The sequence below is a fragment of the Apodemus sylvaticus genome, chromosome 11 (genome assembly GCF_947179515.1).
Source record: "Apodemus sylvaticus chromosome 11, mApoSyl1.1, whole genome shotgun sequence".
In the NCBI taxonomy this organism is placed as follows: domain Eukaryota; kingdom Metazoa; phylum Chordata; class Mammalia; order Rodentia; family Muridae; genus Apodemus; species Apodemus sylvaticus.
The window spans coordinates 21,703,440-21,716,779 of record NC_067482.1 but is presented as its reverse complement, the minus strand read 5'-3'; the positions used below and the strand labels follow the sequence as shown (position 1 = coordinate 21,716,779).

The window sequence follows — 13,340 nt, the reverse complement described above, 5'->3', positions numbered from 1 at the left end:
TGACAATACAAAGGATCATATAGAAGGGATTGGGGGTAAGAATAAAAAAATGAAAATTTAAAATTAAAATAACTTAGATGACTAGACTGGCAAACATATATTTTGCTTGTATAACTAAATATCTTATGCTTTTACAACTATTATGTATCAAGCTAATTTATTCTTATAATAATTACTCCATTGGGAATGGTCAAGGAAAAAAAATATGAAGACAAGTTCTCACGTTTTCTTGCTCCCTTTTCAAAACAGATCTTGGCAACCATGAAGCTCCTCATTCTCACCTGCCTTGTGGCTGCCGCTCTTGCTATGCCCGTGAGTACAGTGAATAATACATTCTGCCCACTTGTTAGAAATGATCTGCCACCTGTTCACACCTGAGACTCCTACAGTGAAAAACCCTCAGTATTTCATGATTTCTAGTTAACAACTGTAGTCAGAATTGGAAATAGATTATGAGTTCATATTTTGATCACATTATATAAGCTGTCCAAATATAAAACTCCAAGTCACATATCCTATCAGAAATTAAATAAATCCACAATGAAAATTACAAATAAGAGAAAAAATAAAATATTGCATGGCTGTAATAACAGGAGAGAACATTTTCCTAGAAAATAGAGTAAATGGCCTTCTAAGTATCTTAGGGGCGTATGATATTTCTTTACCAAGTATGACAGAGTATTCTACATATTCAATTCTCATTTCAGGTGCCTTGTATCAAAATAATTTTCCAATAAATAGAAAACCCATATGCCAAAGAAAATAGTGTTGTATCTGTAGATGTTATCATTTAACTAAATTTAACTGTTATTTTTTTACTCTCAACTGTGTATTCAAATAATTATGCAATATAATTGATGATAAAATGCACTTATAACAAAAATGTAGTTAAGACACTACATACTTTGCCCCCTAATTATTATGTTTTGAAACTATTTTTAATTCTTCATATAATATAAATTGTCCAGAGAACTAAATTATCATTTGAAATCAATTAAAACTAACTGAAATGTTTTACTTTTAGGCATTTTAGATGGTTTTCTCGGTTCTCTGCCAAAATTTAAAGACGGGAGATAAACTACTTTTTCTCCCATATCTGTTAATAAGATAATTATTTCTTGCTATCCTCAAAAGCAACAGTTCTTGACAAATTTTTATATTATTGTTAAAGATATTTCTTAAATTGCAATTTCAAGTAAATGGTATTATATGTGTGTTATTATTGATACTTTTACTGTAAACTAAAATATTAGGTTAGTTAATCCCTCTTTTACCTTTCAGAGAGTTCATCCTAGAAATGTAGTTTTCACTCAGGTAAGTACTGTACTCTGCCCTTCAAGACTGTCTCTAATCACGGGGCTTAATTGATAGCAATAGAAACAAAGTCCCTCTTTCTTTCTCTGTGCAATAGATGCTTGCATCTTTTGGGGGTATTGTCTCATTGAAAATATTAATACATATGAGATTAGTTATTGTAACCCTACTTTTTATAAAAGGGCACCTGGGGCCAGGGAGATGGCTCAGCAGGTTAATGTGGTGCTACGTAACTGTCAAGTCAGCCCCCAGTCCCTAGAGCACAAGTTAGAAAGGGAAATACCAATCTTTAATCCTTAATGTTGTCCCCTGCCCTCCACACATGTACCTTGGCATGAACATGCACACACACACACACACACACACACACACACCACATCACATCACATATGCTCTCATATATGAGAGAGAACTATTTCACATACTCTTCATAAAAAATAGCAAAACATATGTCAGCATATTAATATATTCTCTTCCATTTACTGTTTGTGACTCTTTTTTTAAGATTTATTTTTTTTATTTATGTATATGAGTACACTCTAGTTGTCTTCAGACACACCAGCAGAGGGCATCAGATCCCATTACAGATGGTTATGAGCCACCATATGGTTACTAGGACTTGAACTCAGGACCTCTGGAAGAGCAGTCTGTGCTCTTAACCACTGAGCCGTCATCTCTCCAGCACCCTGTGACTCTTAATATGCTCTAATTTTACATTCTGAATCATAAATTAATTATCTCTACCATAGCCACTATGACAGGCATTAATCCACCACTCTTTCCTGTATATGGACTAATGCCATGTGATCATTTATGCTTTGCAGACTCAGCAACAGCAGAGCAGCAGTGAGGTAAGCAACCTGTACAGGAAGCCACATCCACACTCCCCCAATCTCCTCCATCCTCCAGCTGTCTTTGATATGGAATGATTTCTACACACTGAATTTTATATATCTTCAAAAGTACATAAGTGTTCAGATCCCTGGACTACCCTCTCAAGTCTGTTTTGATTCAGTCAATATTCAAAGTCTTTGTTGGACATTTTGGAAAACAGACACTTAGCAAACTTGGTAAAAGGGAACCAGTTAAGGTTTTAGATTTTTGACTTATTGTCAAAAAAGTTTTACATCCATAAAACTAAAATATGGATTTTTTTCTACCCAAGAATATACTGATTTACTCAAATAACTTAAGCACTTAGGTTCCAGTGGGGGAACAAATTCATTTTGTGTGTTTAGAAATTCACCCTTACATAAACAGAATGAACTGTTTCAACACATAGGCATACTTAGTGATCACCTTATCATTTTACACTTCATATTTTAATTTAACAGGAAGATCAGGAAATTGTTAAGCAGCCAAAGTATGTCAGCCTAACTGAGGTAAGTATTTCCAGATCTTAACACACACAAACACACTCTTAGAGGAAAACACGTTCTTTTTAGGTTAGCATACAAACTAGCAGGTTTCAATACACCTCACAACTGCTCGTTAAACAAATGTCTGGCAAAGATAACAAAATCAAGTAAAATGTATTTGAGAAGATATTTCAGAGCTCATTTACTTATAGCACATGCAAAGACAGAAGAGTGAAGAAACACGTAAGTTTAGAATTGATATGAAAAAAAAACACTGGGACATTAATTGAAAATAAATTTATTTTTAAACTTTGCAATGGGAAGTGATGATGTCGGCTTGTTGACTTGATTACAGATATTCATTAGTTATGTCCTTTCTGCTAATACTGTTTTTTCTTTCCTTTTTAACCATAAGGATCTCCTCAACAACCTGAACACCGTAAGAACCATCTACAAATTTTAAACTATTACTAAAATCTGTGTCTTAAATTTGTATTATACACTTTCCTCTTGGCTTTTTCAGCAGAGAGCACTTCTGACAGAACAGAATAATGAAATCAAGGTACTAAAGTTTTCCACAAAATAATGTGATAAAACATGCATTTACATAGCATAAGAATGCTCTTGTTTCTACTGTCTATGGCACTGACTCTTTCATCAAAACTGTCAATCACACATTCAAAATGACTAAAGGATTCTATAGATAACTTGGAGAGCTTCTGATTTTATGGACTTAAGTGAACAACTATGATGAATTAAGATACACATATCATGCAATGACTAAACAATAAATTCATTTACAGTCTAGTCCATAATCTTCATGTCCTATGAAGGCTGAAAGCAGGCATTAGCAGAGATGATGAAAAGTATTACATACGTCTCAAGAACATTTTTTATCATGAAACTTCAGTATACTTTCAGTGATCACAGTCTGTGAACTTGATTGTTTACTACTTTTTATAAAAATTCAGTATTAGAAAAGCCTACAGTTCTCAAAACGATTAAGCTCAAATATGTGTAATTTCTTAAATATATTTAATGATTGAAAACTTTTCTTACAGGTGATTATGGATGCATCAACTGAGGTAAAGCCCTTTTATTTTAAAACCACTTCTTTGAGTGTGGGGGTAAAACACATAGCAAAGTTACCTTATCCAAATGAAAGAATAATTCTGCTGGTCCTCCAAGTATCTCTAATTCCTAGAAAGAAAAGATACTATTACATGTTTGCTGGAATTAAGTAGATGTAGATGTCAACCCTAATTCTGAACTTCAGTTCTGAGGAAAAGGGTGTCTTTCTACTACTGTGATACTAAATCATGGGCATGGGATATTAAGTAGAAAATAAATCATTTCTCAAGTATCTATGCACCCTTGAGCCACACTCTACTCAAGTACATTTTTATCTATCATATGCCTTTTATGCAGTGTTTTTACTCAATATCCAGAAGTCAAGTTAAAGGAAAACAAAAAATTGCTGTGTTCACAGATACTTTAATATGTTCACAGTCACTTTCAATATAGAAGAACTTACAAGATTTGAATGAATCTTGAAAGTGTAAATTAGGAATGCGAAGACTTCAGTTTAGCAAGTTTTATTTGTTTCCCTCAATTCTGAGATACTGTCCTGGGTTTTTAGTTTTAGCTAGCATCTGTTTGAGTTGGTGGTAATTAGTTTCGAGTAACTGTCATGAAAAACAAAGATTCTTCTTGTTTCTTTTCCTCAGGAACAAGCAATGGCAGGTGCTCAGGTGAGATTTTGTACTTTTAAGGAACTTCACGACATTCCTCACACATGTTGTGTGCCAATCTTTAAGCAAGTTACCTTAAGCTGCACACACGAGGAAAATCAATTTAGAAGTGCTTTATTTCTCAGACTTCTCAGAGAAGTGTGTTCCAGTTTATAAATAAAGAATACACCTCGTGTTCTGGTTATAATTGGAAGTCAAAATTTAAGCCATTTAAATAGCAGTCATAAAATAAAAATAAAAGATTTGCTTATTTATTAAAATAAAATCTAAGAAGCCAAGGGTGCTTGTACTTCAGAGGCTGCAGAACACTTTGCTGACATTTATGACCAAGGACACCCTTTTCTAGTCTTGAGTACAGGTTGAAAGAGAAGTGATACACAGAACAGCAATCTCGGCTCGGTGTGCTGTGCTGCCTACTCTAAAACATGGGAAGAAACTCCATCAGCCTATTATGTATACAGTCAACGATCTCCAGAAGCAAATAATCAGTGGAATATTAAAATCTGTTTTCTGAAATGAATTATTGGAGATAAAACTCTATATGCTTATGTTTGCATCAGTTAGAAAAAAGCATATCTATTTCAAAGGGTATATGATTTGAATCTAATTTATTAGTCAAATTTTATTCCCATAATGAAACTGTTATTATTAATATTTTCTGCTTATTAATATCAAGTATGGCCAAAGTCTGTTAGAATAAACACTGACCCTGACTTAGACAGCCTTGTTCGATACTATTCCTTTAATAATTTTGTATCAAAAAATCATTAATTTTGTATTTATATAATGGTTGTCTTAGTTTAAATAGATAAAATTACTGTTTAGATCTTTCTTGCTTACTGAGTTATTAGAGTTTCCCTCACATAATTTTTCAAGTAAAATTAGTAAGAAAATATATTACGGTGGCCGTGAATCTTTTTGCATAGCTTGTTTCAACACTAAAATAACCCTTTCTGTGCCCTGGGATTGTTTTCTTCAAATTCTAAAACCTTCAGGAGATCATGATGACCATTTTCTTCCTCTTCACAGGAAGACTCTTCAATCAGCTCATCAAGTGAGGTATAGATTTCATTCTCACTCCAAGATCCACTTACCTGGGAGACATCTGTGAACATCTGTAGTGTGATATGTAACTACAGCATAAGATCTCCTTGTCTTAGAATCTCTGTGTGTGACTTTATATTAGTTTTATTATGTAATTATCATCCAATAAAATAAGAAAGTCACTACTTGTCAAAGATGAATTTAAAGATTATTTCTGGGCCATGTATGTTGTCCTCCTTTTTGATTATCTGAAAATTTAGTTTCTTTCTTTTTAATTCTCAGATTTATTTTAATAGAACTTGGGCTTATTATGTGATAGCTTCCAAGTGAATGGTGGGTATATCTTATGCTGAGTATAGAAGCCACTTGGATCTAGATTATCCTGACTCTGAGACTATATCAGTGGTATTCATTCTTTACCTCTTGCTAATCTAGAAAAAGGACAGTAGACAAAGAAGATGCTGAATTCAATGCTTTGATTTTGAGTGGAATTTCTAGCTATAAAAATAAAATGTAGGACAAGGGGATAGGTATGTTAATTTTGTAGAGGTATTTATTTCCATCTATCACATTCTGAGTAATGCCCAAGGAAAATAGTAACAAGAAGAAAGGGAGTGTAAGTATAAAATATAACCAAAGTCAGCAACTTCATCTTGTTATCCAGGAGTTTGTGTCTTAAGTTCAGTTTAGGACAATAATTCAGTAATACAGTGTTTGCTTTATAAATATAACACCTTGAATAAGAACATGGCATAACCATAAGTCTTTATTTTCTTCATTTTGTTAGGAAGCTGAGAATGCTATTCCCAATATCACTGAGGTAGGATATATTTGCTACATTTAACATAAGTTAACAACATGCTGTTATTAACCTAAGTGAAAAATAAAATTATAACCAGATAACCTTCATATATCTGCCTTGTTTTTTTTTTTATTTTATTTTAGCAGAAAAGCATTGCAAATGAAGACATACTCAATAAGTGCACCCTGGTAAGACTTTAATGAATCTTTCAAAAGCAAAAAGTCAAGCAACAAGTGGGAGCATTATATTGATGTACTGTCTCCTTGACATCAGCCTGAGTTGTAATATGTAGTCTCATGAAATCTGAATGGCCAATGCTAACTTCTAAACTTTAACAACATTTATCCTAGGTTTACAAATTCATTTCAGCTGAAGACTTTATTTAATGTGTTATGGTTTATCACTTTGAATCAGAATGATACTCATTCTAAATGATGGCATGCTAATTTGTCAAGCAACCTCCAGTTGAAGCTGTGCTTTCAATCACTGATGCATTCACTATAACTTGTAATAAACATTAAATTACTGTTGTGTTTACAGTAGCACATGGTAATCTCTAAATAAATTTTAATTAGTACTAGAAACATTTTAACTTGATTCATGAAGCACTCTAAATTTTTTGCCAAACCTAATTTTTAAAGTAAGAAAAGCAAATATTATTTTCCATTTTCTGGTTATCCAGCCTGAGAGATATTGCAAATGTAACTGACTAATGATCACACTTAGTGATATCTGCATTATAATTCTAATTAAAGCAAATTTTATAGAAAACTTTTAATGATTTTAAAAGAAATAAATACATTTTGGCTTAAAAAGGGTACTAACATATGATTAACAATTTGTCTATCCTTACAGAAAAAGACTAAAAATTTACTAGGTAAAACTAATGAATTGTGTACATGTAATTAAGATTTTTTTTCATTTTACACAGGAACAGCTTCAGAAACAGATCAAGTACAATCAACTTCACCAGGTAATATTTTATTTATTATAATGTAAATTCATATTCCATTATGGAATAATGTAAATGAATTGTATTCACATCTATTTTATTTTTCTATGTAGGCTATTTATTCTAGTTTTAACATAAATAATAATTAGCCAATTATTGAGCTGAATATCAGCATGTAAGCTTACCCTTTCTACTTTTTCTGAGAAAGAGTTCGTTTATTAACTTTTTGATAAAAGCATTACATTAAAAGACAAGAGAGAGAAATTAGAGATATTATTATACACTCTACAGTGAATGTGGGCTTCTCAAGGCTGAGCTAAATTCCATCATACTTAATTGTTAAGTAGGGAAGAATTTACATTTTGAAGTTTACGTTAAATATTATTCCAATATAAATTCTATTTCAATCAATATACTAAAAGAATTATTTTTCTTCCCTAGCAAGCTGTCCTGAACCAGGTGAGATTATTCACTAAATCTAAATTATTTTAATATTTCTCAAATACTATGCCAATACAAATTCTATGCTAATCAATATACTAAAGGACTATTTTTTTTCTTCTGTAGCAAACTTCCCCAGCCCAGGTGAGATTTTTTTCTTACTAAATATAAATTGTTTTAATATTTCTCAAAATAATGCCAATACAAATTCTATGTCAATATACTAAAAGACACTTATTTTTCTTCCTTAGCAAGCTCTCCTGGCCCAGGTAATATTTTTTTTTACTAAATCAAAATTATTTTATCTCAAATACTATGCCAATACAAATTCTATATCAATCAATATACTAAACAGAGACTTACCTTTTTTCCTTTTTAGCAAGTTCTCCTGGCCCAGGTAAGATTTTTTAAATTAAATCTAAATTATTTTAATTTATCTTAAAAATAATACTAATACTAATTCTATGCCAATCAATATACTGAAGTACTAAAGGAGCCTTATTTTTCATTTTTAGCAACCATCCCTGGTACTGGTAAAACTTTTTTTTAACTAAATCTAAATCATTTTAATTTATCTCAAATACTATGCCAAAACAAATTCTATATCAATCAATATACTAAAAGGAGACTTTACCCCCTTCTTTTAGCAAGCTCTCCTGGCCCAGGTAAGATTTTTTTAAATTAAATCTAAATTATTTTAATTTATCTCAAATATGATACCAAAACAAATTCTATGCCAATCAATATACTGAAGTACTAAAGGAGCCTTATTTTTCCTTTTTAGCAACCTTCCCTGGTACAGGTAAAACTTTTTAAAACTAAATCTAAATTATTTGAATTTATCTCAAATACTATGCCAATACAAATTCTATGCTAATCAATATACTAAAGTACTAAATGAGGTTTGTTTTCCTTCTTTAGCAAGCTTCCTTAGCTCAGGTAAGATTTTTGTTTTGAATAAGCCTTTTCTAATATTTCTCAAATACTATAACAATGCATATGCTAATCAATATACTAAAGAGTGCTTATTTCTTTTTTGTAGCTCTCTTTGCTGGCACAGGTAAGATTTTTTAAATAAACGTATTTTAATATTTCTCACACAGTATGCAAATACAAATTCTATGCCAATCAAAATACTAAAGAATATTTATTTTCTTCTTTAGCAAGCTTCCCTGGCACAGGTAAGATTTGTTACTAAATACAAATTATTTTAATATTTCCATGTTTTACAGGACAATGTGATCCATACAGTTGCTCTAGTTTTGGGGTTGCTTATGTTTAGAATAAATCTACAAAAAACATTTATTTTACCACTACAAACATCATTACCCCTCTCAGAAATTAGCCGGTCACAGTATATTGGTTTTTTAGCTCTGCATGCCAGATTATGTAATAAACTTTACAGATTTTAGAAACATCCTGGTATTACATAGGGTTGCCATGATATTTCATTGTATTTATTACAATCTCTAAATAAGACCAAGTGCATTGTAACTATTAGTTTAAATGAATAAAATCAGTATGCTGAAAGAAACAAAATGTTTTTTTCTTTATCAATCTGTCTTTGCCCAGTTGATTTAAATACGTAAATTAAGAATATTTTAATATTTATAGTATTGCTATATTTTTACAACATGTGCTTTTTTCTTTAAACACAGAAACATCATCCAAGACTGAGCCAGGTCTTCTATCCAAATATGGTAACATTTTGCTTGATATTTACCAAAGAAAAATATTGATAATAATTACAAATAGGTATGAAAAGAAAATATAGTATTAGAGAATTTAAATGCATTTATTTCTCCCAGAGAATAAAATTTACTCACTACTTATTTTCTAAACTCTATCAAATTTAACCTTAGCTGACTTTTATTTATACACTCAAAATATGAAAACTTTAGATGATTTTTTCAGTAATCTGATCATACAATTAGTAATGTGTACAAATGTATTCTATGGTGTACAGCAATTACCTGGATGTAAAAAATCCAAATTACCTGGATGTACAAGTTTCTTTGGATAGTGATATATGCATTGTAGCAAACACAGTAGTATGGTGTCAGATATCTCAGTAATCTAGAATATATTTTCTTTAATACAGGAACAGCCTTACAGGATGAATGTACACAGCCAAGTTCAAATGGTAGAATATTTTCTGTATTATGAGATACTATTTTTTTATTACGTCTTCACTTTAAAATAGCTTCATATTCTTGAATAGATTCTTCTCTGTCTCTCTGTTTCTCTCTGTATCTCTCTAACTCTGTCTCTCTGTGTCTCTGTGTCTCTGTCTTTCTCTCTGTGTCTTTGTCTCTCTGTGTGTGGCTCTGTCTCTCTCTGTCTCTCTGTCTCTCATCTCTCCCCCTCTCCCACCCTCTGTGTGTCTCTCTCTCTGTCTCTCTCTCACCCTGCCTCTCTCTGTCTCTGTCTCTCTCTCTCTCTCTCTCTCTCTCTCTCTCTCTCTCTCTCTCTCTCTCTCTCTCTCATAACTTTGAGCAACAGAATGGCTAGTCTCTACCCTCAAAGAGGACCTGCTCCTGCTCCCCCTTGTATATGTCTTAGCTCCTGTGGGCAGCACAATTATAATCACAGGCACTATGTAGGGTCATTTTCTACAGTTACGTTTATTCCTGTCAATACTTATTGTCACACAGCTATACCTGTAGATTTCTGATTGTCAAACTGAATGTGATTTAAGTATCTTGTGTTCAGTTTTATTAATGTTCCCTTAATCAGGAGACTTTCTTATTGACACACTATTCTTTAAAGAGACCATCTAGACTCTAGATTCTAGAGGGATTGTGACAAAACCCTCCAACTTTCTATTTTGTCACCTAGGAGATGAATTTGTCAGTCATCCAGAGTAGATACCATTTGCTGTACTCTATACACCATTGGTTCTAAAGTGTCTCTGGCATTTAAGTGAAATCAGTTCCTGTGAAGCAGGTGTTGCTTAGCAGTTTGTACTCTGGCAGATCACCAGAACAACTGCATACCAAGCATGGAGATTTTCCAGAAGGAACTCACAATTTAATGAATCTGTGATTCTCAGGGATGCTTTTGGGTGTCTTATAGAAAAAAATGCCACTGGATAATTAAACAGCAGTTGACATACTGACTGTCAGTTCTGAAATAACTAAAGGATCTTGGAGACAGTTTATTTTATCCTTACAGTAGTAAGAGATCCTAAAAGGTAATTCTGGTTTCCTTTTCTCTTTCCAGGGACATCCTATGAGTGTAGTGGATCAGGTAAAGCATCATCTATGTGTATAGTGTGTGTGTGTGTGTGTGTGTGTGTGAGAGAGAGAGAGAGAGAGAGAGAGAGAGAGAGAGAGACGAGAGAGACACGAGAGATGAGAGACAGAGACAGAGATATCTGAATGAAAATAAATTCAGTCCAAGTTTCTAACTTTGTTAGAAAAATCCCAATTTGGCATCCTATTGTCCAACAGTAGTTCTGCCACGGAAACAATTTAGGTTCTCTATCTGATTGTACATTGTGTCTCACTTGTGAAATTTTTGTCTGTAATCTTCATCTCCCCCAATTCCCGTATATTTGTTTCTAGTGCTTGCATATGTCTTTACTTTTAAAAGAAGTTGCTTTATGTTCAAGTCTGAGACTATAGGTCACCGATGGCTTATATAGAACATTCTAATACTGAAAGGAATGTATAGAACGGTGATGGAATTTTCTTTCTATGAATATGATTGTGGTTAAATTGCTTCAAGATGTTAAACACTGCAGCGATTAATCAGCTTCATAAGGACTCATCTGTGTGTGTTACCTTCATCACATTCTTGAATGCTCCAATTATTTTCAGTGCTCGATGTAAGAGCAAATTAGGGGGAATCATTTGTCTTACTTAAGGCGCAATGAATGTTTTAGTTTCAACCTTCCACACACCCTTTAAAAGACAATGTAAAAATTGAATAGATATATTTTATTATTTATAAATTTATAAATTACCACAGTAATTTACTATCTGTGGTGCCTAGATATATGTAACTTAGAAAGTTTTTCTTTTTTCTCTCCACAAAGGCTCTGGCCCAGTTCTCTGTTCAGGTCAGTTACTTTTATCATTTAATTTCATTTTACACATACATATTAATAAGAAAAATAGAAATTTTAATATATAGTTTTTGTTTTATTATTTATATAAATGTTCACAAGAAATTTGAGGTGTTTTCCATTTTATTCCTGGTTTCATAAAATATGACTTCCACTTATATATATTCTAATATTTCAATATTATATTATAGTCCAATATTAATCCAACAATATTATATCCAATATTATATATAGAAATAGTCCAATATTTCAAAAAGTAATATACTTTTTGTACCCCAAACTAGTTTCTGAGAATCGCACTGAGGGGACATTGAGAGATTTGTTTTCTGCTTAACAGCATTCAGGAATAAGCTATATTGATCTTAGATAAAAGACCCTTCTTTTCATATCAAAGTTTTTAAGGAAATTAAAAGAGATTTAAGTTCAAAAATTATTTTTTGTAGTTAAAATATCAATGAGTTCTAAGTAAGAACTAGAACTTTGTGGTATTATTTTTTCTGGGCTCAGCTGGTCAGGCCTGTATAGATAACTCTGGTCCTTGGGATTCAGTTTTCAACAGCGAGCTTAAGAAGTGAGAACCAGCTCTCCAGAGACTAACAGCAATTGCTCACACACATTTTGTTTTGCCTTTTGTTTTGTTTTTCCCTTTAGCCCGTCCCACAGTTCTTGCAGTATGCAGCCTATCCCCTCTGGGCTTACGTCCCACAAGACATGCAGAACCTTACTCCTGAAGCTGTTCTTAACACCTTCAAGTCCGTTGTCCCCAAGGATGCTGAAAAAAACAATATGTGGTGGTACGTTCATAAAAATTAATGAACACTGATACACTGATGCTTAACAAAGGAAGCAAAGTAGATTAAAGAACATGTGTAAGAAAATATAGAATAAAAATGACCAGCCAGTTATGATTGCATGCCTTCTAGTATCTGAGACTCAAAAATCTCCTCTCGGTAACACGGAGAGCAGAATTCTACATTCAGTAAGTGAAACACATTTTAATGATGGACTCCCCCAGAAAACTGCTGACACACAGTAAAGACAATACTTCAGTACAAATCTCCAAGAAATTCTGTGTATTCACATGATTAATATAAATACTATATGTATAAAAGAACATGTACCTAAGCATACATTCATTCTGAATTCAACTCCCAGCCTTTTGCTCATTTTAAATACCATGATAATATTTTTCTTCTTATCCTTAAGGTGATCAATTTCAATAATTTTCATCAAGAAAATACTGTAAAATCAGAGACTTAATAAGTAGTCATCATTTTCCTCATTAAAATTTTACTATTGAATATAGAGGGGGACACTCTCAGCCAGCTATTGAACTAAGCACAGGGTTCTCAATGGGGGAGCTAGAGAAAGAACCCAAGGAGGTAAAGGAGTTTGCAGCACCATAGGAGGAACAACGATATGAGCCACCCAGTACCCCTAGAGCTCCCAGGGACATAAACATCAACCAGATAGTACACATGGTGTTAGCCATGGCTCCAGATGCATAGGCAGCAGAGGATGGCCTTGTTGGACATCAAAGGGAGGAGAGGCCCCTGGTCCTGAAAAGGCTCCATACAGCAGTGTAGGGGAATACCAGGACAGGGAAGTG

The 13,340-nt window shown here is 32.8% G+C and overlaps 1 protein-coding gene across 1 annotated transcript; it reads left to right on the top strand.

The window, feature by feature from the left end:
• The first annotated feature begins 261 nt into the window (after window positions 1–261).
• On the top strand, window positions 262–12,544 carry Csn1s1 (casein alpha s1). The gene is made up of 10 exons (XM_052199685.1): window positions 262–312; window positions 1,282–1,314; window positions 2,139–2,165; window positions 2,649–2,696; window positions 3,734–3,757; window positions 6,255–6,287; window positions 7,201–7,242; window positions 8,042–8,059; window positions 10,885–10,911; window positions 12,383–12,544. The coding sequence occupies exons 1-10, from the start codon at window positions 262–264 to the stop codon at window positions 12,542–12,544; spliced, it is 465 nt and encodes a 154-aa protein (XP_052055645.1).
• The last annotated feature ends 796 nt before the right edge of the window (window positions 12,545–13,340 follow it).